This window comes from Cetorhinus maximus, chromosome 3, assembly GCF_964194155.1.
Source record: "Cetorhinus maximus chromosome 3, sCetMax3.hap1.1, whole genome shotgun sequence".
NCBI lineage: Eukaryota > Metazoa > Chordata > Chondrichthyes > Lamniformes > Cetorhinidae > Cetorhinus > Cetorhinus maximus.
The window spans coordinates 138,915,705-138,942,669 of NC_135881.1; the positions used below are offsets into that span (position 1 = coordinate 138,915,705).

Consider the following 26,965-nt stretch of genomic DNA (forward strand, 5'->3'; position numbering starts at 1 on the left):
CACCCTTTCTCCTCAAAATGTTCTGCAGTCACTCAGTGACAACCTTGACCCTGGCACCAACCTCCCTAGTTTAAAGAACAAAAATAAAACTGTAATACTCACTAACCAATCACCTATTTGCTGCCTGTGGCATCATTCCTTGATTGGCTTGTCTTTAATACCTGCTGCTCCTTTCTCTCTTCCACAGGTCCTCTCCTGGACCTGGCTTTATCTGCTGCTGATCTTCTCATTCTCCCTGTAATCTCCAGATTACTCCTGGTGTCATGTGCTAGTAAATATCGAAATAGGAGGTTTGAACAGATGAACTTGTGGTTGGAGAGATGGTGCAGGAGGGAGGTCTTTAAATTCCTGGGACATTGGGACCGGTTTTTGGGGAGGTGAGACCTATACTGACTGGATGTGTTTTATCTCAATGAAACTCCTAGCTTTCTATTGCCGTGGGAGGGTTTAAACTAACTTGGCATGGGATTGGGAACCAGGATGTAACATTAGGAAAAATAAAGCAGGTGCTCAAAGGATTGGGAGCGAGAGATAGCACAAGAATAAAAAATAACAGGAGATTAAGTGAGGTCAGATGAAGGGGAAATGCAGGAAGATCTAATTCAGGTTCACAATACATGTACTTAAATACATTTAGCTTGGTGAATAGGTTAGTGAGTTGCAGGCCCAAATAGCCACATGGGAATATGATACTGTGATGATCATGGAGATGTGGCTCAGAAATAGACAGGACTGGGTACTAGATATCCCTAGATATAATATATTAGGGAAGGAAAGAATGGAGGTGGGGTGGTAGCATTGATTAAGGAGAATATAACATTGTTGGAGGGAGAGGATGTCCTGGAGCATTGAAGGACAGTATATTTGCCTAGAGTTAAGAAATAAAGGTACCATTACACTACTGGGTATATTCAATAGACCACCTAATAGCAGAAAAGATATAAAGGAACAAATTTTCAAAGAAATTACAAAGAGTGCAAGAACTATGGAGCAGTTATAGACTGGGATAGCAATAGTGTAAAGGGCAGAGGGTAAGTTTCAGAAGTGTTCAGGAGAATTTTCTTGATCTGTATGTTTCTGACCCAGTAAGGAAGGGAGCATTGCTGGTTCAGCAACTACAGCAGGCCAGTCAGTTTAACCTCTTTGGTGGGAAAGTTTTTAGAGACAATAATCCGGGACAAAATTAACAGTCACTTGGGCAAATGTAGATTAATTAGGGAAAACTGGATTTGTTAAAGGCAAATTGTGTTTAACTAACTTGCTTGAGTTTTTTGATGAGGTAACAGAGAGAGTTGATGGCGGTAATGTGATTGGTGTATGTGGACTTCTAGAAGACATTTTATAAAATGCCGCGTTATAGGCTTGTCAGCAAAGTTAAAGCACATGGAATAAAAAAAGGGTAGTGGCAGCATGGATAGAAAGTTGGCTGAGTGACAGAAAGGCATAGAAAAAGATGCATCATCCGTGGTTAACTGTGATGTTTATGTTCAAAGTTTATCCTTTTTTTTTGTAAAGGACATTTTAGTTAAAAAGAGTTGTTTATAAACCTGACAGCTGGGTCTGCTAAGCCCCGGATGTATTGCCCTCTGGTGGAGAATAAAGAACAAAGGAACTTTCTGTTTTTCATACAGGAAGTTGGAGTTCAGAAGCAGATAGCTGTGTGTGCATCCTTAGTTGTTAAGAAGCGACAAAACACTTCAAATGGCGACAAAAATGGGATCATCATTATTAGGGGCTTTAGAGGCTTTTGATGCAGCTACTATGGACTTTGTAGTTTATGTCGAGCAAATGGAAGAGTTTTTCATTGCGAATGAGATTGAAGAGGAAAAGCAGGCATCAGAGTTTCTTACAGTCATCGGAATGAAAAATTTCACTTTTTACTGCGAAATCTCATTGCTCCCGACAAGCCAGCAGATAAAAGCTTTAAAGAGCTTGTGGACGTTTTGAAAAAGCAGATCCACAATTATTGCCGAGAGATTCAAGTTTCCCCGAAGAGAACAACATGAAAGTGAGTCAGTTTCCCAGTTCCTGGCTGAGTTGAGAGAATTAGCGGAACATTGTGATTTTAGAGGTTACCTGGAAGAAGCATTGCGCGATCGCTTGGTTTGTGGACTAAGAAATGAAAGAATTCAGCGTAGATTGTTAGTAGAGCAAGAGTTGACACTGAAGAAAGCGCTCGAGATTGTGCAGAGCATAGAAATGGCAGAGAAACAAGCTGGAGATTTGAAAGCGAATTCTAATAATGCTGAAGTTAAAATAATAAAGTCGGGCTATACTTGCTTTCAAACATGTTACTGCTGTATTGGAATAGAGTATAATGCAGAAGCCTGTAAGTGGAAAACCACTGATTGTTGCTTCTGGAAAAAAAGGACACATACAGCATGCATGTAGATCAAAGGCTGATCACAGTAAAGCAATACCACCAATAAAAGAGCATTACGAGGAGCACACAAACAAGTCGCTCTTGAAAATAAACAGGCAGTTTAAAAAGACGCACCACTTGGAAACAAAACACAAAAGTAATGCGAGTCCAGACGAGACAGAAAATGAAACTTAACAGTGACAATGAGGAAGAGCAATTGTATTGCATTCAGCCTGATCTGAAACTAGATGAAAGACTACAAAGTTGGCATTGTCTTAAATGGTGAAATGGAAGTTGATACTGGAGCATCTGTTTCTGTTGCTTCAGAGAAGACATGGGAGAAAATTTTCAAGAAATGCCGATTGGGAAAAACCCTCCTCCAGCTTAGCACCTACACTGGCGAGCCTGTGAATATACTTGGAAAAATGTCTGTTCAAGCTAAATATGGAGATCAGATAGCAAGGTTGCCACATATCATTGTGAAAGGGGATCGTCCATTGCTTATGGGCAGGGACTGACTAAAAGAAATTCAGCTGGACTGGAATAAAATAAGTAAAATTCATTGCAACTCCATGTTGCAATCCTTGTTAGACAAGCATACTGATGAATTCAAAGAAGGTCTTGGAGTTATTATAGACACTGAAGCCAATCTTGCTGTGAAGGCCGAAGCTTCTCCAAGGTTCTTCAAGCCACGTTCAGTTCCCTACTCAATGTGACAGAAACTTTCAGATAATTGAGAAAGTTGATTATGCAGAGTGGGAAGCTCCAATAGTGTTAGTAGTGAAGGATGACGGGTCTGTCAGAATTTGTGGTGACTAAATTCACCATTAATCCTTTCCTGAAAGTACATCAGTACCCGCTACTGAAGGCTGGAAGAGGACTTTTGAACCACACTGGGGACTTTCCTGGACACTTTGTCATGACTTCACTGATATTATCAATATTTAGTCTGGGGCGGGGGGCGGGGGGTGTTGTTAGCACCTGTAATATCCAAGAAAAACCACCCCAGAATGTCTAATTCTTGGAAGTGCCTGACAATTATACTGAGCCGATTTAAGGTCATTGGGAGAAATGTTGCTGAATTCATGGGTTTTGATGTAAGGCTGTGGTCTTTGGAGATGATGCCTTATTTAGCAAGTATATTGGACATATTTGCAGGTGGCTGACGTGCACTGGATGTTTCAGATATTTTACTAAATGTGTCTTCTATTAGAGCCTGCCTAATAACTCTTCTCCTCCACAAGATTGCCTAAAGGAATAACTATACTCTTTATATAGGCAACGCTGAAGGAAGCCCCTGAAGAAAGAAATTGCTCTTCAGAGCAATAAAACAGCAAAGAAACACTAAAATTGATTGAAAGAAATTGAGCAGTCACGTACAACAATTTCAAGCAAATAAATACACTTGAAGAGAAAGGGTCCAACTTACAGAAAGGGCATTCTCATTTAACACATTTTATATGGGAACCTGGTGTCTGGAGCAATGCTTTGGACACAACAAACACATTTTAGGGCCATGATTTCATTTAACCAATGAGCCCAGTGCACAGCAGATGCTCAGACTGTGTCACAGTTGCTTCAGGACTTTACTATGCCATTGTCAGATACATTGGAATTAATTGTGGAAGCCATGTAAATTGGGCATTGCCAGGGAGTAACTTTCATCCCATAAAATAAGAATAATTCTCGATGGAACAAATTTGTTATTTTTTTGAGTGAGGAATGTGACTGATGACCAATTTCAATACTAAAATGAGATAGGAGGAATTTGGAAAAGCTGCACAGTTGAATATCAGGAGACCTGATGGCTTGCTCTACCAGGATATTTTGGTGAGAGGTTCTTGTTCAGTTTTGTGTCTCTTACATATTAAAATTGAGCATTGCAGGAATTTGATGTAAATGTCCAAACCAGCACACTAAAAGAAGAAGAATTTTGTTCTTTGGTGATAAGTTACTTAAACAGAATAACTTGATGAAACATGTTAATAAAACATTTTAATAACTAATTTGTTGAGCCCTAAAGGTGAAATATAACCTGCATCAAATTAGTAAAACATTGTTTTCTTTCAGTTAAAACGGAGGAGTTTATTGAAAAGTATCCCTTGATCATTGCACATGTAATGGTGTATTTGAAAGGTGTTAAATGATAGAATCACATGCTCTTCCTGAACTTGTGTTTTTGCATGGAGCAGAATGATTGTTCATTTGTATGTTCATTGTGATCCTGAAAAATAGCATGAGCAAATTTCATTTAGTTGTACCCTTCTATTTCATTGCTTGTTTCAATTGTAGGAATCAAGCCTGAATGAATGCATGTCCAAAAGAGAGATCCTGAAAGAAGAGGAAGCAGTGAGGTAAGCTGAAGCCATTATTTTGTGTATGCTGACAAAAGTAATGTGCTTTACATGAAGAATTCTCTTTGCTGGACCAGGTTTTTAGCCCTTTACGATGTTTGCACCAAGGTTGACAAATCCTCATTATAATACTCAATACATCTTCCCTTTGTTGACATTACTAGCAGTTCAAGACAGCCTGACATATTTCACCTCTCCTCACTCCCCACCCCACGCCTATAGAAAGGTGAAATTGAAGAGTGCTTTTGTCCCTATCCACTTTTGCCTCCTTTTGGATGACTTTGACAAAACCTGGAAGCAGGTCACATACTTGCATCTCTGTTGCTGAAGGGATGTGGAAATGGGGGAATTACGCAAGAGACAGAAAAAGCAACAGGTAATGTAAAACAGTGCCTAGCAGCCTGCAGTGCATGGCACTGTTGAGATCAAACTGTCACCATAAAAATTCAGATTTGCTGTTGTTTCTTCCCTTGTAAGAATTGGTTGCAAACCTCTGGGCACTTTGCAAAAAACTGAAATAACTGATGAGGATTGGGTATTTTAGACCTGTGGAGGGAAAAAGTGATAATGCATTCTCCTTTACGTAATATCCTCTCTGTTGCTGAATGTTATTGAACCTGGTAAAGTCGGTGTTGTTGTGACACCAAATATATCTCACTCCATTTGCTTTTACGTTCCTGTGTGAGATTGTCCTAATTCTGTGTTTTGTAACCTGTTAGATCTGCTCAACTTTTTTTTAAAAATGCGGTTTTGTTACATACAATATGTGGATCAGTGACACAGCAGTTTAGCTTTCACCAGCACCTTCTCAAGGGCAGTTAGGGTTTGGTCAACAAATGCTGGCCTACATCCCATGAAAGAATAAAATGAAAAGGTTCATTTAAATTTTTTTTGATTATATTTTGTGCTTACCGAAATGGGGGATGTTAGTGTTAGAGTAGGAACGCTACCATTTTGTACAACAATTTTAGCATCAAGGACCCCTGAGGCAGGTCTGACTTCAATACAAAGCCCCATGCTGTGTTTCTTCCTCAGAACACTCTCTCTTTACTGCATTGTTGTAGCATTTTTCCATTTCCCACACTAGCAATCCTTTGGCTCCTCTGTGCCAATTGGTGTCTTATGAGGAGTGGTTTGTCCTGTGGGATCATACCCACTATGCTAATATGTTCATGGAGTTTCAATGTTGCTATTTTGAGTTGCTGTTTTGATGTTCGATTAGAATTGCCACAATTTAGAAAAATTTATATTTTCCTTCTAAAAGATCGTGATGTCTTTCTTTAATTCAACACCTGGCAAATCGGCTAAATCTGGAAGTTGTTGATGTTACAATAGCAACTTTCAATTTACTAAAGTGTCTTTGAGGTACTGGTTCGTGAGCTTATCTGAGTTGTATTTTGGTGTTATATTATTTTGTGATATGTACACGTTTGTGGTAGATACAGATACAGCTAAAATTTAGAAACAATTGTCTTCTGAGTAGAAGCATTTCATGGTATAGTGGAGTGTATTGATTTTGCTAATTTGCATTTGTGACTGATTCTGGGTTCAAGCCTCATTTCTATACTTGGAGAGGGTGTAAATTCAGTTACATGGAGAGACTGGAGAGGCTAGTGTTGTTCCCTGGTGTAGAGAAGGTTAAAGAGAGATTAACACATCCTTTTAAACAAACAAAAGTGTGAAAACACTCCTCCTTGGGCTTCCCCCGGCTGCTCCCCCCCACTCCTCAACAATCAATTGCTGTTTCAACATGGACAGAACTGAGGAGCTGGGGTAGGTGGGGAGTAGCCGTGAGTATCGGGGGGGGAGTGGGGTGGGGCAGGGAAGAGATGCGGTGGGGGGTGGGGGGGGGGGGAGCTGTAATTAAAACTTATGCACAGCTACATTGCTACCATCAAATAAGAAATTCCAAAAAGTCAAGAAGCATTTATTTCTCGTTGAATGGAACACAGACCTCAAGTGGGGCACATCTTCATCACGTAATATCAAAAGGGTCTTCACCAGCATTGCACTAGGTTGCTCGGCCTCTGCACTGACTTCCCTGATGAATTCATGCTGCAGCCAGGAGAGCAAGTTCCTGCCGTAGCCTACGATCAAGGTAGGATCGTAGTACTTCACACAGTCAGCAGCGAATGCCTCTGCTTCACTGCTGACCAAAAGAAACGGGCCATTGTTGGAGTAGGCTGGGTGTTGGCTGAAAGTTATGATTCTGTGACATAATCACATCTCTTATCTGATAGCCTTTTTGATCACTCTTGTTGTGAAACAGGTTGCATGCTTTTAATGAGTGATATCCTCTGAAATTAAGATACTGAAATTTAACCGGCTTGGATGGCAATAAAGACTGTGTTGAATAAAATTGATGCTGAGGAATACACTGGTGAGCGGAAAGATTATCTTAACAAATATGTGCATGATTTTTCAAACAAATAAATGGAATTTTTCATAACTAATCTATTCAGATTCTCAAATGGAAAAGTATTTGATGTTCAAAATCACTTTTTTCAAGTCACCTGTTTTCTTTATTTTCACTGCTGTTTTGCTTTGCAGGGGTTAAAATCTTTGTGCTTTATTTTCGTCATAATAGCTACCTGTGGGATAAATGCATAGATTAATTTTATTGTCTTAAGGGGTTCTGATTGGTTGGCAAGTCAACTCTATTTGGCTGAGGCGCTGCCGTGGAGAAAGCAACAGAGAACGATAGGCTCCCCATGTTTTGGGGTAATTCAAACAAGGAAAAGCGCAAGGCTTGAACATATTCTTTTCACAGAGAGCGAGTCCCTGCATCTGAATGTATGTCGTTGTTAATGAACCACATTACAAGATTGACTGATTTTTGTTTGGTAGTACAGAACTTGAGTGTTGCTGAAAAAAGAGAGAATTTTTTGTCGAAGCTTTTTGTCTTGTACTCATCGGAACACTTGCAAGAAAATACCAGTGTCTGGGGAAGCAACATATTTATACTGTATGAGAAGAGAGTGCTGATTGGTTGGCAAGTGGGCTCTGGTAGAGGTGTTGCCATGGAGAATGCATCAGTTGATGGTGACTGACAGTTAACTGCCAAACATTGTTTGCAATTTAAACCAAGCAGCTTGACTGGTCAAGGCATTGCCCTGAGGAATGAGTCAGCGAATGGCTGTCACTTATTTTGTTTAGCTGAAATAGGCGCAATATGTGTATGTGTTCTTTCTGTCTGCAAAGAATAGAGCCCTGTGTATTAATATATATATATATATATATATATATATATCAGTATGCTTGCGCATGAGCAGGGGAGAGACCTCATTGTGAGTGAAACACAGCCAGAGTGAGTGTGGGTATTGGTAATTTGGTGCACAGTGGGAATTTGGTGCAGAGGGTAAGAGGTGCTCTTTGCATTTTTTCTTTGCTATCCAACTTCTTAAATCTTCAGAGAGTGGTCTTGCCCTGCTGCAGCAGTAGAGGCTACAAGGGAGAGGAATGACTGGTAAGGTCGGGTAAGTATTTACTACTTTTATTGCTTATAGTTTAAGGTATTTTTGTGGGTTATAGTTTGTGTATTCTGTAGTAACGAGGATCAGGAAAGAAGGGCCCCAGAGTAATTGATGTAAAAGGTTTAATTTAAAGGGATAAGTCATGGCAGGAGAGCTCAAAGCCGTGGTGTGCTCCTCGTGTTCCATGTGGGAATCCGGGAACATTTCCAGTGCCCAGGACAAGCATGTGTGCAGGAAGTGAGAACCAGCTGCAGCTCCTGGAAGCTCGGGTTTTAGTGCTGGAACAGTGGCTGGGGACACTGTGGAGCATCCGCGAGTCTGAGAGCATCATGGATAGCATGTTTAGATAGATGGTCACGCCGCAGATGAAGGGACTTGAGGAAGGAAGGGAATGGGTGACCACCAGGCAGTCCAAGAGAAAAAGGCAGGTAGTTCAGGAATCCCCTGGGGCCCCATTCGCAAATCGTTATTCCATTTTGGAAGCTGATGAGGTCGCTGGTTCCTCCAGGGAGTGCAGACAGAGCCAAGCTTCTGGCACCATAAGCAGCCTGGCTGTACAGGAGGGGAGGAAGAGCAATAGTAATAGGGGATTCTGTAGTCAGGGGAACAGATAGGCGCTACTGTGGCCGTCAACGTGACTCCAGGATGGTGTGTTGTCTCCCTGGTGCCAGGGTCCGGGATGTCACTGAACAACTGCAGGGCATCCTGAAGGGGGAGGGTGATAAGGCAGAGGTCATGATACATATTGGTATCAATGACAGGTAGAAAGAGGGATGAGGTCTTGCATCAAGAATTCAGGGAGTTAGGTAGTAGACTAAAAAACATAACCTCTCGGGTTGTAATCTCTGGATTACTCCCAGCGCCATGTGCTAGCGAGCACAGAAATAAGAGAATAGCACAGGTGAATACGTGGCTGAAAGGTTGGTACAGGAGGGAGGGTTTTAGATTCCTGGATCGCTGGGACCGTTTCTGGGGAAGGTAGGACCTGTACAAGCGGGACGGTCTACATCTGAACCAGAGGGGGACTAACATCTTGCGGGCAGGTTTGCTATTGCAGTTGGGAGGAGTTTAAACTAATTCGGCAGGGGGAGGGGACACAGAATGTTAGCAAAATAGGGACACATCATAATACAGTAAAACAATCAAGTCAGAGGGCGTACAGCTGCATTAAGTTTCAAGGGAGTAAGGCAAGGCTGGATGGCCTCTACTTTAATGCTAGGGGTATTACAGGTAAAACGGATGAGTTAAGGGTGAGGATTGACATGTGGAATTGTGATATAGCAGCCATCACAGAGACGTGGTTAAGGGAGGGGCAGGATTGGCAGCTCAAAATTCTGGGATATAGAATCTTCGGGCGAGACGGGAGGGGGTAAAAGAGGAGGAGGCACTGCATCATTAATTAAGGAGTCAGTTACTACAGTAAGAAGAGACGATATCTTGGAGGGGGCATCGAATGAAGCTTTGTGGATAGAGCTTAGGAATAAAAAAGGGGCAGCCACATTGTTGGGTGTTTATTATTGACCCAAAGATAGTCAGCGGGAAATTGAGGAGCAAATATGTGCACAATTTGCAGAGGTGTGTAAAAACAATAACAATAGGGTAATTATATTAGGTGATTTCAACTTTCCCAACATTAATTGGGATAGACATAGTGTTATGGGCTTGGATGGAGTGGATTTCTTGAAATGTGTACAGGAGAACGTTTTAGGTCAATATGTAGAGGGTCCAACAAGGGATGGCGCTGTGCTGGACCTAATTCTGGAAAATGAAGCCGGACAGGTGGCTGAGGTGGTGGTGGGGGAGCATTTTAGTGATAGCGACTACAACATGGTACAATTTAAGCTTGTAATGGACAAAGAAATCGACAAGTTGCAAAAAAATGTTTTGGATTGGGGGAGAGTGGATTTTAGTAAAATAGACAGGTTCTGGCCAAGGTAGACTGAGAACAGCTACTTGTGGGGAAATCTGCAGAAGAGCAGTGGGGGGTGTTCAAAATGGAAATGGGGAGGGTACAGGCTCAACATGTTCCCTCTAGGGTGATAGGAAGGATTAACAAGCCCAGAGAACCACGGATGACCAGAGATATTCAGGATATGATGAGAAGGAAAAGAGAGGCTTTTAGCAGGTACAAGGGAAGCAAATCAGCAGAGGCATTAGTGGAGTACAGACAGTGCAGGGTGGAGCTTAAGAAAGCAATTAGGAGAGCAAAGAGGGGATATGAGAAAGCTCTGGGTGGTAAAAGTAGGGAAAATCCCAAGATATTCTATAAGTATATCAATGGGAAGAGGATAACCAGGGAAAGAGTAGGGCCCATAAGGGATCAAGGGGACAATCTGTGGGTGGAGCCAGAGGACATCGTTAGAGTGTTGAATGAGTACTTCACATCCGTCTTCACCCAAGAGAATGAGGATGAAGGTATCGAACTCGGGGAGAGAGACTGTGAGGTTCTTGAACAATTTGACATAGGGAGTGACAAGGTATTGGAGGTGTTGGCAGGCTTAAAAGTGGACAAATCTCCAGGTCTGGATAATTTGTGTCTCAGACTGCTGAGGGAGTCAAGAGAGGAGATCACAGGGACTCTGACCCAAATTTTTAATTCCTCTCTGGCCACGGGGGAGGTGCCAGAGGACTGGAGAACAGCTAATGTGGTTCCGCTATTTAAGAAGGGTTGTAGAGATAAGCCAGGGAACTACAGGCCAGTGATTCTCACATTAGTGGTAGGGAAACTATTGGAGAAATTTCTGAAGGAGAGTATCTATCTCCACTTGGAGAGGCAAGGTTTGATCAGGAATAGTCAGCATTGCTTTGTCAGAGGGAGGTCATGCCTAACAAATTTGATTGAATTTTTTGAGGAGGTGACCAGGTGTGTAGATGAGGGTAGTGCAGTTGATGTAGTTTATATGGATTTCAGCAAAGCCTTTGACAAGGTCCCACATGGGAGACTTATAAAGAAGGCAAACGCACATGGGATACAGGGTAATTTGATAAGGTGGATTCAAAATTGGCTTAGTTGTAGGAGGCAGAGGGTAACGACAGAAGGCTGCTTTAGTGACTGGAAGCCAGTGTCCAGTGGCACATACCACAGGGATCTGTGCTGGGTCCCCTATTATTCGTCATTTATATAAACGACATAGGTGACTATGTGGGGGGGTAGGATGACTATGTGGGGGGGTAGGATTAGTAAGTTTGCGGATGACACAAAGATTGGCCGGGTGGTTAACAATGAGGTTGAGTGTCTTGGGCTACAGGAAGATATAGACGGGATGGTCAAATGGGCAGATAAGTGGCAGATGGAATTTAGCCATGAAAAGTGAGAGATGATACACTTTGGAAGGAGTAATTTGACAAGGAAGTATTCAATGAACGGCATGACACTAGGAAGTTCTGAGGAACAAAGGGACCTTGGCGTGTGTGTTCATAGATCTCTAAAGGCGGAGGGGCATGTTAGTGGGGTGGTGAAAAAGGCATAAGGGACACTTGCCTTTATCAATTGAGGAATAGATTACAAAAGTAGGGAGGTCATGTTGGAGTTGTATAGAACCTTGGTGAGGCCACAGCTGGAGTACTGTGTGCAGTTCTGGTCACCACATTATAGGAAGGATGTGATTGCACTGGAGAGGGTGCAGAGGAGATTCACCAGGATGTTGCCTGGGATGAAACATTTAAGTTATGAAAAGAGGTTGGATAGACTTGGGTTGTTTTCATTGGAGCTGAGGGGCGACCTAATCGAGCTGTCCAAGATTATGAGAGGCATGGATAGGGAGCAGCTGTTCCCCTTAGTTGAAGGGTCAGTTACAAGGGGACACAAGGTTAAGGTGAGGGGCAGGAGGTTTAGGGGAGATGTGAGAAAAAACGATTTTACCCAGAGGATGGTGATGGTCTGGAATGCGCTGCCTGGGAGGGTGGTGGAGGCAGGTTGCCTTACATCCTTTAAAAAGTACCTGGATGAGCACTTGGCACGTCATAACATTCAAGGCTATGGGCCAAGTGCTCGTAAATGGGATTAGGTAGGTAAGTCAAGTGTCTCTCACATGTCGGTGCAGACTCGATGGGTCAAAGGACCTCTGTGTGGTTCTGTGATTAATATATGTAGCTTCCAATACATATAAATTCGCCATGTTGTGAGCCCAACTGACAATCTTAAATTGGTTCTTAGCGTAATTCTTAGCATGCTGAGGATTATTCAGCAAATGTTCTTTCAGTCGTGGAATCACATCTAATGTTGGACATTGTGCTTTGAGTTTTGCGAGCATGAGCTGGTTGAGTATGGTCTGTACCTTGCCAGTTGCAAACGGTGGAAGGGACGTGCTGTTTGATATGATCCGCCAGTCTTTGGAACGTACAGCCTACATGCCTAGCATCACACAGGTACTGAAATTCATATACCACATTACTCATGATAGACAGAATTGCCTTTTTGGCTTGACGGCAGCATCCTATTAGTGGTGAATACCATTCTTGTTGCTACTGCATGGTAGCAGCGTAAAACAGCCAGCTTCATCTGTTGCCCAAATTTTTGAGATACCTTGCCCTTGCAGGGTAATCCAAGGTAGACTGGGCACTTTTCAGGCTTGAACGTGGCGGCTTTGGGTCCCGTCATGAGTTTGCGCATTGTACAACATGAAATGATCTGATCAGGGTAGCCATTATCCCACAGAATGTCTTTGATTCGCCCTATCTCAACATCAAGCTTGCATGGTGAGCAAATGACTTGGGCCTTATTTATGAGGTTGCCAATGCGGCCAATCGTATAGCATATGGAGCTGTAAGAGTCCCAACCCATGTATTGACCAGGGAAGGTAGGCTTGCAGTAGACTGCGGTATAGAACCCCCTTGAAGATTTATCAACTAGTATGTCAAGGAAAAGGAGCATCAAGCCAAAAAAGGCGTGCTGTCAGAAGTCTGGCACCTCATAACAGCTATTTCTCTCTCATCAATGTTGCAGGCAACAGCATAGCTGTGCCTGAGGATGTGGTTAGTGAACTTGAGAAGGTTGCAGAAATTAATTTTCACAGTTTTGAAGGATTAAATATTGAAGGCAGAAGAAGAGTACATACCTGCCACTCAGATGGCCACACAAACCCTTTACTGTGGGAAGTGCAACAGAGTGCTGACATTAAAAGAACCATGTGCTGTTTCTGTTAAGCGAAAGAAGATGAAGATGCTGACCTGTGAATAAGTATCAAACCTGTAATAGGCTTATGTGGGCAGCATATTAACTGATGGCATTCTTTGCTATGGTAGCCCAAAAGATAGTTGAGACAAAAACTTGAAGGCTGGAATGGCTTTGGCTGTGACTTGCTGCATCACCTCTATCATGCAAGTTGGTTGCAGATGTGCTTGCAGAAAATGTCATTGCTCTGCAACTGGATTCCTGCATTTGTGGAGCTTTGATCATTGCCATGTGGGTATGCTAGAGTCTACAGTTATGATTGACACATATGATGGGTGTAGACAGTTTATGTTTCCTTCTGATTTCTTCAGCTTACCTTTTGTCAAAACTTTTCATAATTTTTTAAAACTCTATTAGGTCACCCCCTCAGCCTTTTTTAATGAGCAAATAATCTGTTTTCGTGATGTTGGTTTATACATAATTATTGCCTCTGGCCCTTCTTCGAAAAATAGTGCCTTGGAGTCTTTAATGTCCACCTGAGAGAACAGCCGAGGCCTTAGTTTAATGTCCGATTCAAAACTTGTAGTGCAGTACTCCTTCAGTACTGCACTGGAGTGTCAGCTGAGATTTTTGTGCTCAAGTCACAGAGTGCGACTTGTACCCATGGGTGTAGAGTCGAGAAACAGAGGACAGGGATTTAAGGTGATTGGCAAAAGAACCAAAATCGACCTCAGCAAAAACTTTTTTTAACGCAGCAAGTGGTTAGGATCTGGAATACACTACCTATGAGTGCGGTGAAAGCAGACTCAATCGTGGCTTTCAAAAAGGTAATTATCTAAAGAGAAAAAAAATTGCCAAGCTTCGGTGATAATGATGGCAAGTGGGACTAGCTGAATAGCTCTTACAGAGAACTGACAGTGTCTATTATGCCTGTTCAGCTAAGAAGTACTGTATTTAGCTGTCTTAAAACTAATCTCCCTGTTGATTTTAGCTTGTCAGCCATAATTCAGCTGGTAGCACTTTTGCCTCTGAATCATAACTTTTACGGGCTCAAGACCTACTCCAGGGCTTGAGCAAAACATCATGGCTGATACTCCAATGCAGTACTGAGGGAATCCTGTCTTTTGGATGAGACATGAAACCGAGGTAAAAACAAAAAGCTAAAAGCGAGGCCCCTTTTGGATATGTAAAAGATCTCAAGGCACTATTTCAAAGAAGAGCAGGGGAGTTATCCCATTGTCCTGGTCACTATTCATCCCTCAATCAACATCACAAAAACAGATTATCTGGTCATTATCACATTGCTGTTTGTGAGAGGTGTCAGCTGTAGCTCAGTCCATAGCACCCTTGCCTTTGAATCAGAAGGTTGTGGGTTCACGTCCCACTCCCGGAAAACCAAGAACTGTGATTGTACTCGAACGAAGTTGCAATCTGTGACTGTTGGTAACTCGAAAGAGTTTCCTGGAAACCAAGAACTGTGATTGTACTCAAAAGAGTTGCAATCTGTGACTGTTGATAACTTGAAAGGACATTGCTGTTTGTGAGAGTTTGTTTTGTTCAAAAATTGGCTACTGTGTTTCCTACATTACAACAGTGGCTACACTTCAAAAGTACTCCATTGGCTGTAGAGCGCTTTGAGACATCTGTTGGTCATGAAAAAATGCAATGTTTTTTTCTTTTGCCTTCATTTAGATGGTTTGTAAATCCAAGGTTCTGTGAAAGTTTGTATCACGAGCTTTTTATGTCTGCCTTTTTTTTACGCTCTTCTGTTCTGTTAACATCTTGAAATCTGAAGAAAATAGGCATAGATTTGAAGGGCAACGACAGAACCTTGGGGATAAAAGGGAGTTTGGTAATGAGACAGTAGCTTGTAATAACAGGGAGCATGACAGCAAAAATGATAAAAAAAACAATTTTATACCATGAATAGCCCCAGCACAGTAAAACTAAAGTATACAATCAAATGGCTGAAAATCATCTTTTTTTGCACCTATTGTCAGAAGTGAGTTTTTTTTAAGGAGTTGCACTCAATCAACTATTTATTTATGAAGCAGTTGAATTGCAAGAATGTTTGACCCTTCAAGAGCTTTATCACTGATGCCCTTCACTTTGTATACTCCATTCGCCAACAGGGATTGGATCATTGTAATCCCTTTCTGAATGGTTGGAAAATTGTACTATGCTTAATGTAATTAAATTTTGATACATAAATGAAGTTAGAGAGAGTACTTTAGGTTAACCTTAAAGGCTTGGAGCAAAGGTGGCACAGATCCAACCGTGTGGATCTGTACCTCATTTTTCTGTGCCCTGATCATCTGTTTCATTTCTGTACCCAGCATGGCTGGAAAATAGACTTCATTGTATTTGTTGTAATAGTCTAAGCAATGCATTTCTTAGCACAAATTGATTTCTGCAGTTGGAAATCTCAAACTCTATATAATGGAAACATGAAGTCAATTGATTGTAATTAACTCCCTGCAGCAGGAATCTCACAACCTCATTAAAACCATGACCTGCACCGACGGCTGAGTTTGGAATCATTTCCATAGCCTTTTTTTTCAAAGAAAATATGTTGAGGTCCTTTTGGAATGAATAAATTAATCGTAAAAAAAAAAAATAGTCTCTTTTTGCACCTATTGTCAGAAGTGAGTTTTTTTTAAGGAGTTGCACTCAATCAACTATTTATTTATGAAGCAGTTGAGTTGCAAGAATCGCTACAAGTTTTTTCATTTTTATTGGCTAAGGTGATGCACAGTGGTAGAGCATTATATTTTAACTGCTAGTTTGAATTCCTTTAAATTCATAAAAGAAGCTACAATTAGTCATGCTCTCCTGCAAGAACTAGCATTTTGAACATTAGTGTACTGAAAAAAAATTGCAGCTGCACATTTTTTAACCATCGTTTAGATTATACTTGTTGGAACAATACATATATCCTGTCACACTTCACTATGAGTGTGTGTAAAAAGGAAAGTATATGGGGAGGCAGTGACGTAGTGGTATTGTCACTGGACTAGTAATCCAGAGACACAGGGTAATTCTCTGCACACCTGGGTTCGAATCCCACCACTAAGCATGACGGTGGTAAGGGTGCAGAATGTACTCTGGGCGGGGGACTTAAATGTCCATCACCAAGAGTATCTCGGTAGCACAACTGGTCGAGTCCTAAAGGACATAGCTTCTAGACTGGATGTGTGGCGGGTGGTGAGGCAACCAACAAGAAGGAAAAACATACTTGACCTCCTCTACACCAAACTGCCTGTCACAGATGCATCTGTCCATAACAGTGTTGGTAGGAGTGACCACTGCACAGTTGTTGTGAAAACGAAGTCCCGTCTTCATATTGAGGATATCCTCCATCGTGCTGTGGCACTACCACTGCTAAATGGGATAGACTTAGAACAGATCTAGCAACTCAAGACTGGACAACCATGAAGTGCTGTGGGCCATCAGCAGCAGCAGCAGAATTGTACTCAACACAATCTGTAACCTCATGGCCCAGCATATCCCCCACTCTACTATTACAACCAAGCCAGGGGATCAAATCTGGCTCAATGAAGAGTGCAGGAGGGCATGTCAGGAGCAGCACCAGGCATAACTAAAAACCTGGTGAAGCTACAGCACAGTACTATTTGTATGCCAAACAGAATAAGCAGCAAGATAGACAGAGCTAAGCAATTCCACAATCAACGGATCAGATCTGAGCTCTGCAGCCCTGTCACATCCAGCCATGAATGGTGGTGCACAATTAAACAATTCACTGGAGGAGCAGACTGCACAAATATCCCCATCCTCAATGATGGGGGAGCCCAGCATCAGTGCAAAAGATAAGGCTGAAGTGTGACAACAATCTTCAGTCAGAAGTGCCGAGCGGATGATACATCTCAGCCTCCTCTGGAGGTCCCCAGCATCACAGATGCCAATTCGATTCACTCCAAGTGATATCAAGGAACGGCTGAAGGCAATGGCTACGGGCCCTGACAATATTCCGGCAATGGGCTTGTGCTCCAGGACTTGTCACGCCCCTAGCCAAACTAATCTAGTACAGCTACAACACTGGCTTCTACCTGGCAATGTGGAAAATTGCACAGGTGTGCCCTGTGTGCAAAAAGCAGGACAAATCCAACCCGGCCAATTATCAGTCTACTCTCGATCATTAGCTCCTAACCTCATTACAGCCTTGGTTCTACCACAGACAAAAGAGCTGAACTCGAGCTGAGGAGAGAGTGACTGCCCTTCACCTAAAGGAGCATGCGAGAGGAGGAACCTGTGAGGGGGAGTTTATTTGTCAGGGAGTGGAGTGGAGTGGCTGTATAAAGGGCGGAGCAGAGTTTACCCGTGAGAGCCGGTTCTCACCTAGACACTTGGCGCTGGAATTCGAAAGGAGTGACATCAGGACAAGGGAGACAGCTGATTGGTAAGTAGTGAGTTAATTTTTTTTTCCATTTTAAAGCAACATTACAGAAGGTAAGATTCTCAACATTTTTTTTAAGAAAAGCTAAATAGTTTTCTATTTCCTTAAACTTAAGCTAACTAGTCTTTTAATTAAAAACAAATAAAAAGTATGGCAAGGGAGCTCAGTCCCGTATGTTGTACGGCCTGCAGCATGTGGGAATTCTTAGACATTCCTTGCAGTTTGGATGACCACATGTGCAGGAAGTGCCACCGGCTTGACCAGCTTGAGCAACGGGTTTCAGAGCTTGAGCGTCAGCTGGAGACACAGCGATGCATCCGCGAGGCTGAGAGTTACGTGATTAGCAAGTTTTTAGATGTCCTCACTCCGCAGCTTGAAGGAGCACAGTCAGAGAGGGAATGGGTGCCCACCAGTCAGAAGCAGGGAGACGGGCAGGTAGTCAGGAAAGCCCAGAGTGCATCTCACTCAAGAACAGTTTTTCTGTGTTGGAAAACAGTGAGGGTGAAGGTTCCTCTGGAGAGTGCAGCCAGAGCCAAGTTCACGGCGTTGCGGGTGGTTCAGCTGTATAAGTGGGGGAGGAGTAAGAGTGCAAGAGCAATAGTGGTAGGAGACTCAATAGTGAGGGGTGCAGACAAGCGCTTCTGTGGCTGTAGATGTGACTCCAGGATGGATGTGTTGCCTCCCTGGTGCCAGGGTCAAGGATGTCACAGAATGGCTGCAGAGCATTCCGAAGAGGGGGGAAAACAGTCAGAGGTCATGGTTCACATTGCTACCAATGTAGAAAGAAGGATGAGGTCCTGCAACAAGAATTTAGGGAGCTAGGTAGCAGATTAAAAAGTAGGACCTCAAAGGTTGTAATCTCTGGGTTACTCCCTGTGCCACGTGCTAGTGAGTATAGGAATAGGAAGATAGGATGAAGAGATGGTGCAGGAGGGAGGGCTTTAGTTTTTTGGATCACTGGGTTTATTTCTGGCAAAAATGGGTTTCTGGCAAATCAGACGGGTTGCACCTGAACTGGAACAGGACCAACATCCTCGCGGGGAGGTTTGCTGGTGCTATTGGGAGGGTAGGGGGGAGGAGTTGGGTTTAAACTAATTAGGGAGGGGATGGGATACAAAGTGAAGGGGTGATGCACAGCCAAATATAGAAGAGAAACTAAGTCAGTCTGGAAGGCAGAGCAAATATAGACCTGTTAAGGCACAAGGGAATAAAGCAAGGCTGGATTGCATCTATTTTAATGCAAGGAGTTTTGCAAGCAAGGTAGAGGAATTGAGGGCGTTCATTAACACATGGGAATATGATATTGTTGCTGTCACGGAGACATGATTGAGGGAAGGGCAGGACTGGTAACTCAATATTCCAGGGTACAGAATCTTCAGGTGTGACAGTGGGGGGTGTAAAAGAGGAGGTGGCATTGCACTATTGATCAAGGAGTCAATTATTGCAGTAAGGAGGGATGGTATCTTAGAAGGTTCCTCAAATGAGGCCATATGAATAGAACTCAAAAACAAAAAGGGGGCAATCACTTTGCTGGGAGTGTACTATAGGCCTCCAAGCAATCAGGGGGAGATAGAGGTGCAGATATGTAGGCAAATCTCAGAGAAGTGTAAAAATAATAGGGGATTTCAACTTTGACTGGGATAGTCTTAGTGTGAAAGGCTTAGATGGGGCGGAATTCTTAAAGTGCATCCAGGAGAGCTTTTTGAGTCAGCACGTAGAAAGTCCTACAAGAGAAGGGGCGGTATTAGACCTAATCTTGGGGAATGAAGCCGGGCAAGTGGTAGATGTGTCAGTGGGGGAGCATTTCGGGGATTGTGACCATGACTCAGTAAAATTTAAGGTCGATATGGAAAAGGACAAAGATGGGCCGGAAATAAAGGTCCTGAATTGGGGGAAGGCCGATTTCAATATGATAAGACAGGATCTGGCCAAAGCGGACTAGGAGCAGCTACTTGTAGGAAAGTCTACATCAGACCAGTGGAAGTCATTCAAAAAGGAAATAGTGAGAGTTCAGGGCCAACATGTTCCCATAAAGGTGAAGGGTAGGACTAACAAGTCCAGGGAACCCTGGATCTCAAGGGATATAGAGGATTAGTTAAGGCTAAAAAAGGTGACTGATGGCATATACAAAGGGTTGAAAACAGGGGAAGCCCTAGAGGAGTAAAGAAAGTGTAGAGGAATACTTAAAAAAAAAAGTAACTAGGAGAGCGACGAGGGGGCATGAAAAAACACTGGTGGGAAAGATAAAGGAAAATCTTAAGGCATTTTATAAATATATTATGGGCAAGTGGGTAACCAGGGAAAGAGTAAGGCCCATTAGAGACCAAATTTGTGCGTGAAGCCGGAGGACATAGGTGAGGTTTTAAATGATTACTTTTCAGCTGTGTTCACCATGGAGAAGGACGATGTAGGTGTAGAAATCAGGGAGGGAGACTGTGATACACTTGAACAAATTCACATTGATATGGAGGAAGTTTTAACGGATTTAAAAGCACATAAATCCCCAGCCAAAGATGAAATGTATCCCAGGCTGCTATGTGAGGTAAGGGAGGAGATTGCAGGAGCTAATTTTCAAATCCTCTCTGGCCACAGGAGAGGTGCCAGAGGAATGGAGGACAGCGAATGTGGTCCATTATTCAAGAACGGTGGTAGGGATAAACCAGGGGACTATAGGCCAGTGAGTCTAAGATCAGTGGTAGGGAAACTATTCGAAAAAATTCCGAGGGACAGGGATTAATCAGGGGCAGTCAGCATGGCTTTGTCAGGGGGAGATCATTGAATTTTTTGAGGAGGTGACTAGTTGTGTAAATGAGGGTAGTGCAGTTGATGTAGTCTACATGGACTTCACTGAGGCTTTTGACAAGGTCCCACATGGGAGAATGGTTAAGAAGGTAAGAGCCCATGGGATCCAGGGCAATTTGACAAATTGGATCCAAAATTGGCTGAGTGGCAGGAGGCAGAGGGTGATGGTCGAAGGTTGTTTTTGCGATTGGAGGCCTGTGACGAGTGGTGCACTGTGGGGATCGGTGAGGATCCTTGTTGTTTGTAGTGTACATTCATGATTTAGACGTGAATATAGGAGGTATGATCAGTTAGTTCGCAGATGACACGAAAATTGTTGTCATAAATAGTAAGGAGGAAAGTCTTAGACCACAGGACGATATAGATTGGCTGGTAAGATGGGCAGAGCAGTGGCAAATGGAATTTAATCCTGAGAAGTGTGAGGTGGTGCATTTTGGGAGGACTAACATGACAAGGGAATACACAATGAATGGTAGGACCCTAGGATGTACAGAGGATGAGAGGGACCTATGTGTACATGTCCATAGATCCCTAAAGGCAGCAGCACAGGTAGATAAGGTGGTTAAGAAGGCATATATGGGATAATTGCCTTTATTAGCCGAGGCATAGAATATAAGAGCAGGGAGGTTATGTTGGAACTGTATAAAATGCTAGTTAGGCCACAGCTGGAGTACTGTGTGCAGTTCTGGTTGCCACACTATAGGAAGGTTCTGATTTCACTGGAGAGGGTGCAGAGGAGATTCACCAGGATGTTGCCTGGGCTGGAGCATTTCAGCTACAAAGAGAGACTGGAGAGGCTAGGTTGTTTTCCTTAGAGCAGAGAAGGCTGAGGGGGGACCTGATAGAGGTATACAAAATTATGAGGGGCATAGATAGGGCAGATAGGAAGAAACTTTTCCCCTTAGCGGAGGTGTCAATAACCAGGGGGTATAGATTTAAGGTAAGGGGCAGGAGGTTTAGAGTGGATTTGAGGAAAATATTTTTCACCCAGAGGGTGGTTGGAATTTGGAATACACTGCCTGAGGGGGTGTTAGAGGCAGGAACCCTCACAACAATTATGAAGTATTTGGATGAGCATTTGAAACGCCTTAGCATACAGGGCTACGGACCAAGTGCTGGAAAATGGGATTCGAATAGATAGGTGCTTGATGGCCGGCATGGACACGATGGACTGAAGGGCCTGTTTCTGTGCTTTTTAACTTATGACACCATGGCAACATTTGACTCTGTATGGCATCAAGGAGCCCTAGTAAAACTGGAGTCAATGGGAATCGGTGATGGGGGGAAACCTCTCTGCTGGTTGGAGTCATACCGAGCATAAAGGAAGATGGTTGTGATTGTTGGAGGTCAATCACCTCAGTTCCAGGACATCACTGCAGAAGTTCCTCTAGGTAGTGTCATAGGTCCAATCATCTTCATCTGCTTCATCAATGACCTTCCTTCCAGCATAAGATCAGAAGTGGGGATGTTCGCTGATTATTGCACAATGTTCACCATTCACAACTCCACAGGTCCTGAAGCAGTCCATGTCCAAATGCAGCAAGACCTGGACAATCTTCAGGCTTGGGCTGAGAAGTGGCAAATAACATTTGCGCCACACAAATGACAGGCAATGACCATCTCCAACAAGAGAAAATTTAACCATTGTCCCTTGACATTCAATGACATTACCATCATTGAATTCCCCACTGTCAATATCCTGGGGTTACCATTGACCAGAAACTGAACTGGACTAGGTATATAAATACTGTGGCTACAAGAGCAGGTCAGAAGCTAGGAATCCTCTGACGAGTAGCTCACCTCCTGACTCCCCAAAGCCTTTCCACCATCCACGTGGCTAAGTCAGGACTTAGATGCAATACTGTTCACTTGCCTGGGTGAGTGCAGCTCCAACCAGTCTCAAGAAACTTATCACCATCCAGGACAAAGCAGCCTGCTTGATTGGCACCCCATCCACAAACATTCACTCTCTCCACCACAGATGCACGGTAGTAGCAGTGTGTACCCTCTACAAATGCACTGCAGTAACTCACCAAGCCTCCTTGGACAGCACCTTCTAAACCCATGACCACTACCATCTAGAAGGACAAGGGCAGCAGACACGTGGGAACACCACCACCTACAAGTTCCCCTCCAAGCCACTCACCGTCCTGACTTGGAAAGATATTGCAGTTCCTTACTGTCACTGAGTCAAAAGCCTGGAACTCCCTCCCTAACAGCTCTGTGGGTGTACCTGCACCATATTGACTGCAGCAGCTCAAGAAGGCAGCTCACCACCACCACGGCAATTAGTGAAGGGCAATAAATGCTGGCCTAGCCAGCTACCCCACATCCCATGAACAAATTTTTTAAAAACTGAATTCACTACTGGTAGAAGCAGGTGGAGATCCCATCAAACTCTTTGAAGAAGGATAGGGTATTATACCAGGGCCATGGCCAACTTTTATCACATCAACCAGTGCCACCAAATAGATTGATTAACTGTTCATTTATCTTGCTCTTTGCAAATTGGCTGTTGTGCTTACCTACATTATGACGGTGGCTACACTTCAAAGGTAATTCATTAGGTGTGAATGTTCTGAGGATGTGAAAGACGCTATAAAAATGCAAGTTTGATCCTTTACTTTTCAAATTCGGAATAGTGTGTCTGACAACTTTTATTGAGAACTGCAAAGATAGCAGATGTATAGGACTGGATCCACATTTCCATTGCTCAAACTAGCTTAAAATAAAAGCAAAATACTGCGGATGCTGGAAATCTGAAACAAAAACAGCTGGAAAAACTCAGCAGGTCTGACAGCATCTGCGGAGAGAAATACAGTTAACGTTTCGAGTCGGTATGACTCTTCATCTGATGAAGAGTCATACGGACTCGAAACATTAACTGTATTCCTCTCCGCAGATGCTGTCAGACCTGCTCAAACTAGCTTGTTTAACCTGACAGCAGATGTGTAAATCTAAGTTTTTGTGGAGCTATAGTGTTGCTGAGTTGAGGGAACCAGGGGTGTTTGCATTGTGGAATGCAGCCAATGAAGAGAAAAAGTGGGTCTCCATCCTTTGTCTGTATAGATAATGTGTTATGGACAGGGGAGAGATGGTAGGATGGTTCCCTTTTTTTCACCTCAGCTCTGACTGCAGATATTTATGTTTTAAGTTACGTGTTTTAACCCCTTGAGTGCTGTGACTCAAGAACAGACAAAAAAGACAGGTTTACTCAAGTTTTTAAAAAGGAAGAATAAATGCTTATTTCTTAGCACCCAAATGTATTCGCAATAGCACCCACTCACTCGTGGACTCGCATAAGAAAAGTAATGACAAAAGAAGTAGCATGCAGTTGGGTTTTTAAAAAGGTCTAAAAATTTATTGTTCTACTTGAACCTTGGAAATGGAAGCTTGAAACGTTGCAGGCCTGATGATTCCCTTTTTTGGCTCACTGAAGAAATGGAGGTTGGAAGTTTCTGGTGCCTAATTCATAGTGGCTTATTATTTGCAGCTGCAGATTCATGGCTTTTCTGCAATCAAAGTGTAGTCGAGCCCCGGTAGCAAAGGTCTTGCTTGGTCCTTCAAATCTGTAGGTAAAAGGCTAGCCCTAATTCTCTTCCTGCTGGTGGATTCTGGGCAGCGTCTTTCCTTTGGTCTGGTTCTCTTCGCTCTGATTCTCTTTGTCTTCAAAACTGACTGACAGACCCTGGTTGCTCTCAAAATGTATGTTAATAAATGTTCCTGATCATAACTGGTTTCTGTCAAGTGACCATAGCATCTGTTTTTCCATTGCCCAAACAAAATGGTCCCTGATGACTTGAGCATTGACATTTACAGCCATTTACATCTCCTTGTGAATGAATGGGTTTCTCCTCACCGCCATTCTGTGAAATTCCATTTTGCAGCCAAGGCGTCTGCAGGTATTTGAACAAAAACAGTTATCAATGCACAGGAAAGATCTGTTGCATTTTAATGTCTTCTCTATGCAATATCCCAAAAGGTCATTTGCATTTTAATGTCCTGTCCAGACAATCAGACAAACTTCCAGCTTGTGCAGTTTCATGTATATTGGCAAACAAGGAGAGGTCACCTGACCTCTCAACTTCATCTTGTTTTAAAGCAGATTGTCCATTCTCCATTTAGTTTTGAAAAACAAAGTGTCCATTTTTCCGTAAATCTGTGGGTATAACTGTGGGCATGCCATGAAGTAAAACATGATTCATGATGAGCATTGGTTTTGTCCATCTTCCTTCTCCAAAATTATGACTTAATTAATCATAATCTCTGTCTTTGTAGTTTTTAAATTTAAATATGTAATGGATAATTGAAAAAGAATACAAGGCAACAACCTCTGCATGGATTCAGGTGCCCAAGGACAAAAGAGCAAAATAAAGGACAGAAGAGCAAAGCTCTGCAGCGCATTTGTCAGCTGAACTCTAAGACGAAGTTTCAGACTTATAAAAACATTACATAGGGATAGATTTCACATTAATTTAAGTAGATTAAAATCAGGTAGTTGTGATTGATCCTTGCAAGTTTATTTTTATCATTAACTGTTGAACTTTGTTGATTTTGGCAGTACTGAATTCTGGGATCTGCTTTTGCTTATTTTCAATATAAGATTCTATGAAGACAAAGACAAAACTTGACTGTTTCTTCTCTATGCTCACACTACCTAAAGCTTCAATGATCATGCCTTAAAATTGCCATGTCAGGTTTACTTGTCTTGTAAATTTGTGCTAAGAACATGTATGTTATAATCACTGATTGTGTGGCTGAATATAATCAGTAATTTTAAGTTTCTCCTCTAGGTGGAGCTCAAGTATTGACTAACAATCTATTTAACACTTCTTGCACTTTGCTTCTGTCATAAAATGATGGTTGCAAAATGTAATTGAAAATAATGAAGATTTATAAATTTTATAATAAAATATTGAATTATGTTTATAAAACATTGTTACTCCTTTAGAGGATGTTTTTGTCTCTTATTGCTTTTGGATTGTGTAAATGTCCAGTGCTGCCTATTGAGAGGTACGGAGCTCTCCTTTCAATCAAGCCAAAAAATGTCCTTTAACTCACAGCTATGCAAATAGAATTCTAAGTGTATTGAATTTGAATTGTAATGTTAGAATTGCATTATGATTATTAGCAAAACATTGCTTAATATTAATGTATATGTTCACTGAACTCTGGAACCCCTATCCTCTACATCTGTCTTATTATCCTACTGCCTACTTTCATCGCTCGCCTCTTCAACTGTGCTTTTGCCCTCAGAATACTATGGGCTTCAATGGCTGTGCTTCACCTTTTTCACCTACAACTGATACTTATTAGTATATTTCAATAAGACTTATCCCATTTCTAAAAGCACTTCATTAGCATATTAATGAGTTTGTACCTGTAATTTCATATAACACGAGTTACTGATCTTAGTTCTACTATTGTGGAAAGGTACCAAATAGAAGCCATGAGCTGGTGTGGAACATTAAAAAGGGTACCACACCAGCAGAAGTACAATTGGCTGAATGGCTTCTTTTTGTGCCATAATTTCTATTATTCTTGCATATCTCATTACCAGTAATAGAGTCTGAAAAAGCATTGACTAATTTATTTCATGGTTGGGGGAAGTTAGAAAACGGAGATTTTAATTTGTTTTCACCTTCCAACTTTTTGTTCATTGTTCTAGCATATTACATTGAGGGTTTTTTGCCTTTTGAAGTCTGATAATGGTGCAATTCCCTCTTCTCCCATCAGTTCAGGATATTTTTCAGATGTATAGTCTATATTTTCCTGTGAGTACTTAACAGCCAGATTACTGAAGCTTGGTGAAAAACATGCTCACTGGAAAGATTTTAATATACTTTTTGGAACTTGATGCCTTGGGGACCGTTTTTCAGATGTGGATTTCTACTATTGCAATTGTCAACCTGGTAGCCCAAAAAAGAACTAATAGGGTTTCACTTCACTAAGAGTTCTTTAGCAATTGTGTTGCTGATTCCCCTCTTTTGTGCCAGAAAGATTTCTGTGCAATTCAATTGGCCCTGAGCCTGCTGGTCCAAGATCCTAGCTTGTAAGGGATAAATTTGTCACCAGGATCAGCTGAGAAAGGAGTTGTTGTGAAGGAACATTTGGAGGACATGGTGATGCTAAGGTCATGATTCCAAACCTTAGATTGAAACTCTATCGATCTTGACCATTTGGGACACTGCAGACTGAAAGTCTATTATTGTAGGTTCAGCTGGAACAATCTAGCACTGGGAACCGCTCGTCCTTACTCTGACCTCTAAACTGAATGAACATCTCGTCAGAAAGAGAATTTATCCTTGCATCCATGATGGGGATAACCACGATGTATTTTCCTATTTTGAAATTTTCCAGAACACAAAACATTGAATGATACATAGTCCCTTGCTATCAAATTCTTGCTAAAAATTGCTGCTGGAGTTTCTGACACTCCTTGACCAT

The 26,965-nt window shown here is 42.3% G+C and overlaps 1 protein-coding gene across 2 annotated transcripts in view; it reads left to right on the forward strand.

Annotated features, from left to right (window-relative positions):
- azi2 (5-azacytidine induced 2) overlaps positions 1–26,965 on the forward strand; it is an 80,734-nt gene that overhangs the window by 42,193 nt on the left and 11,576 nt on the right. For both annotated transcript variants that reach the window (XM_078539045.1, XM_078539044.1), the window contains one exon: positions 4,655–4,716. In XM_078539045.1, coding sequence (XP_078395171.1) covers positions 4,655–4,716 — 62 coding nt within the window. The remainder of the gene's footprint in view (positions 1–4,654; positions 4,717–26,965) is intronic.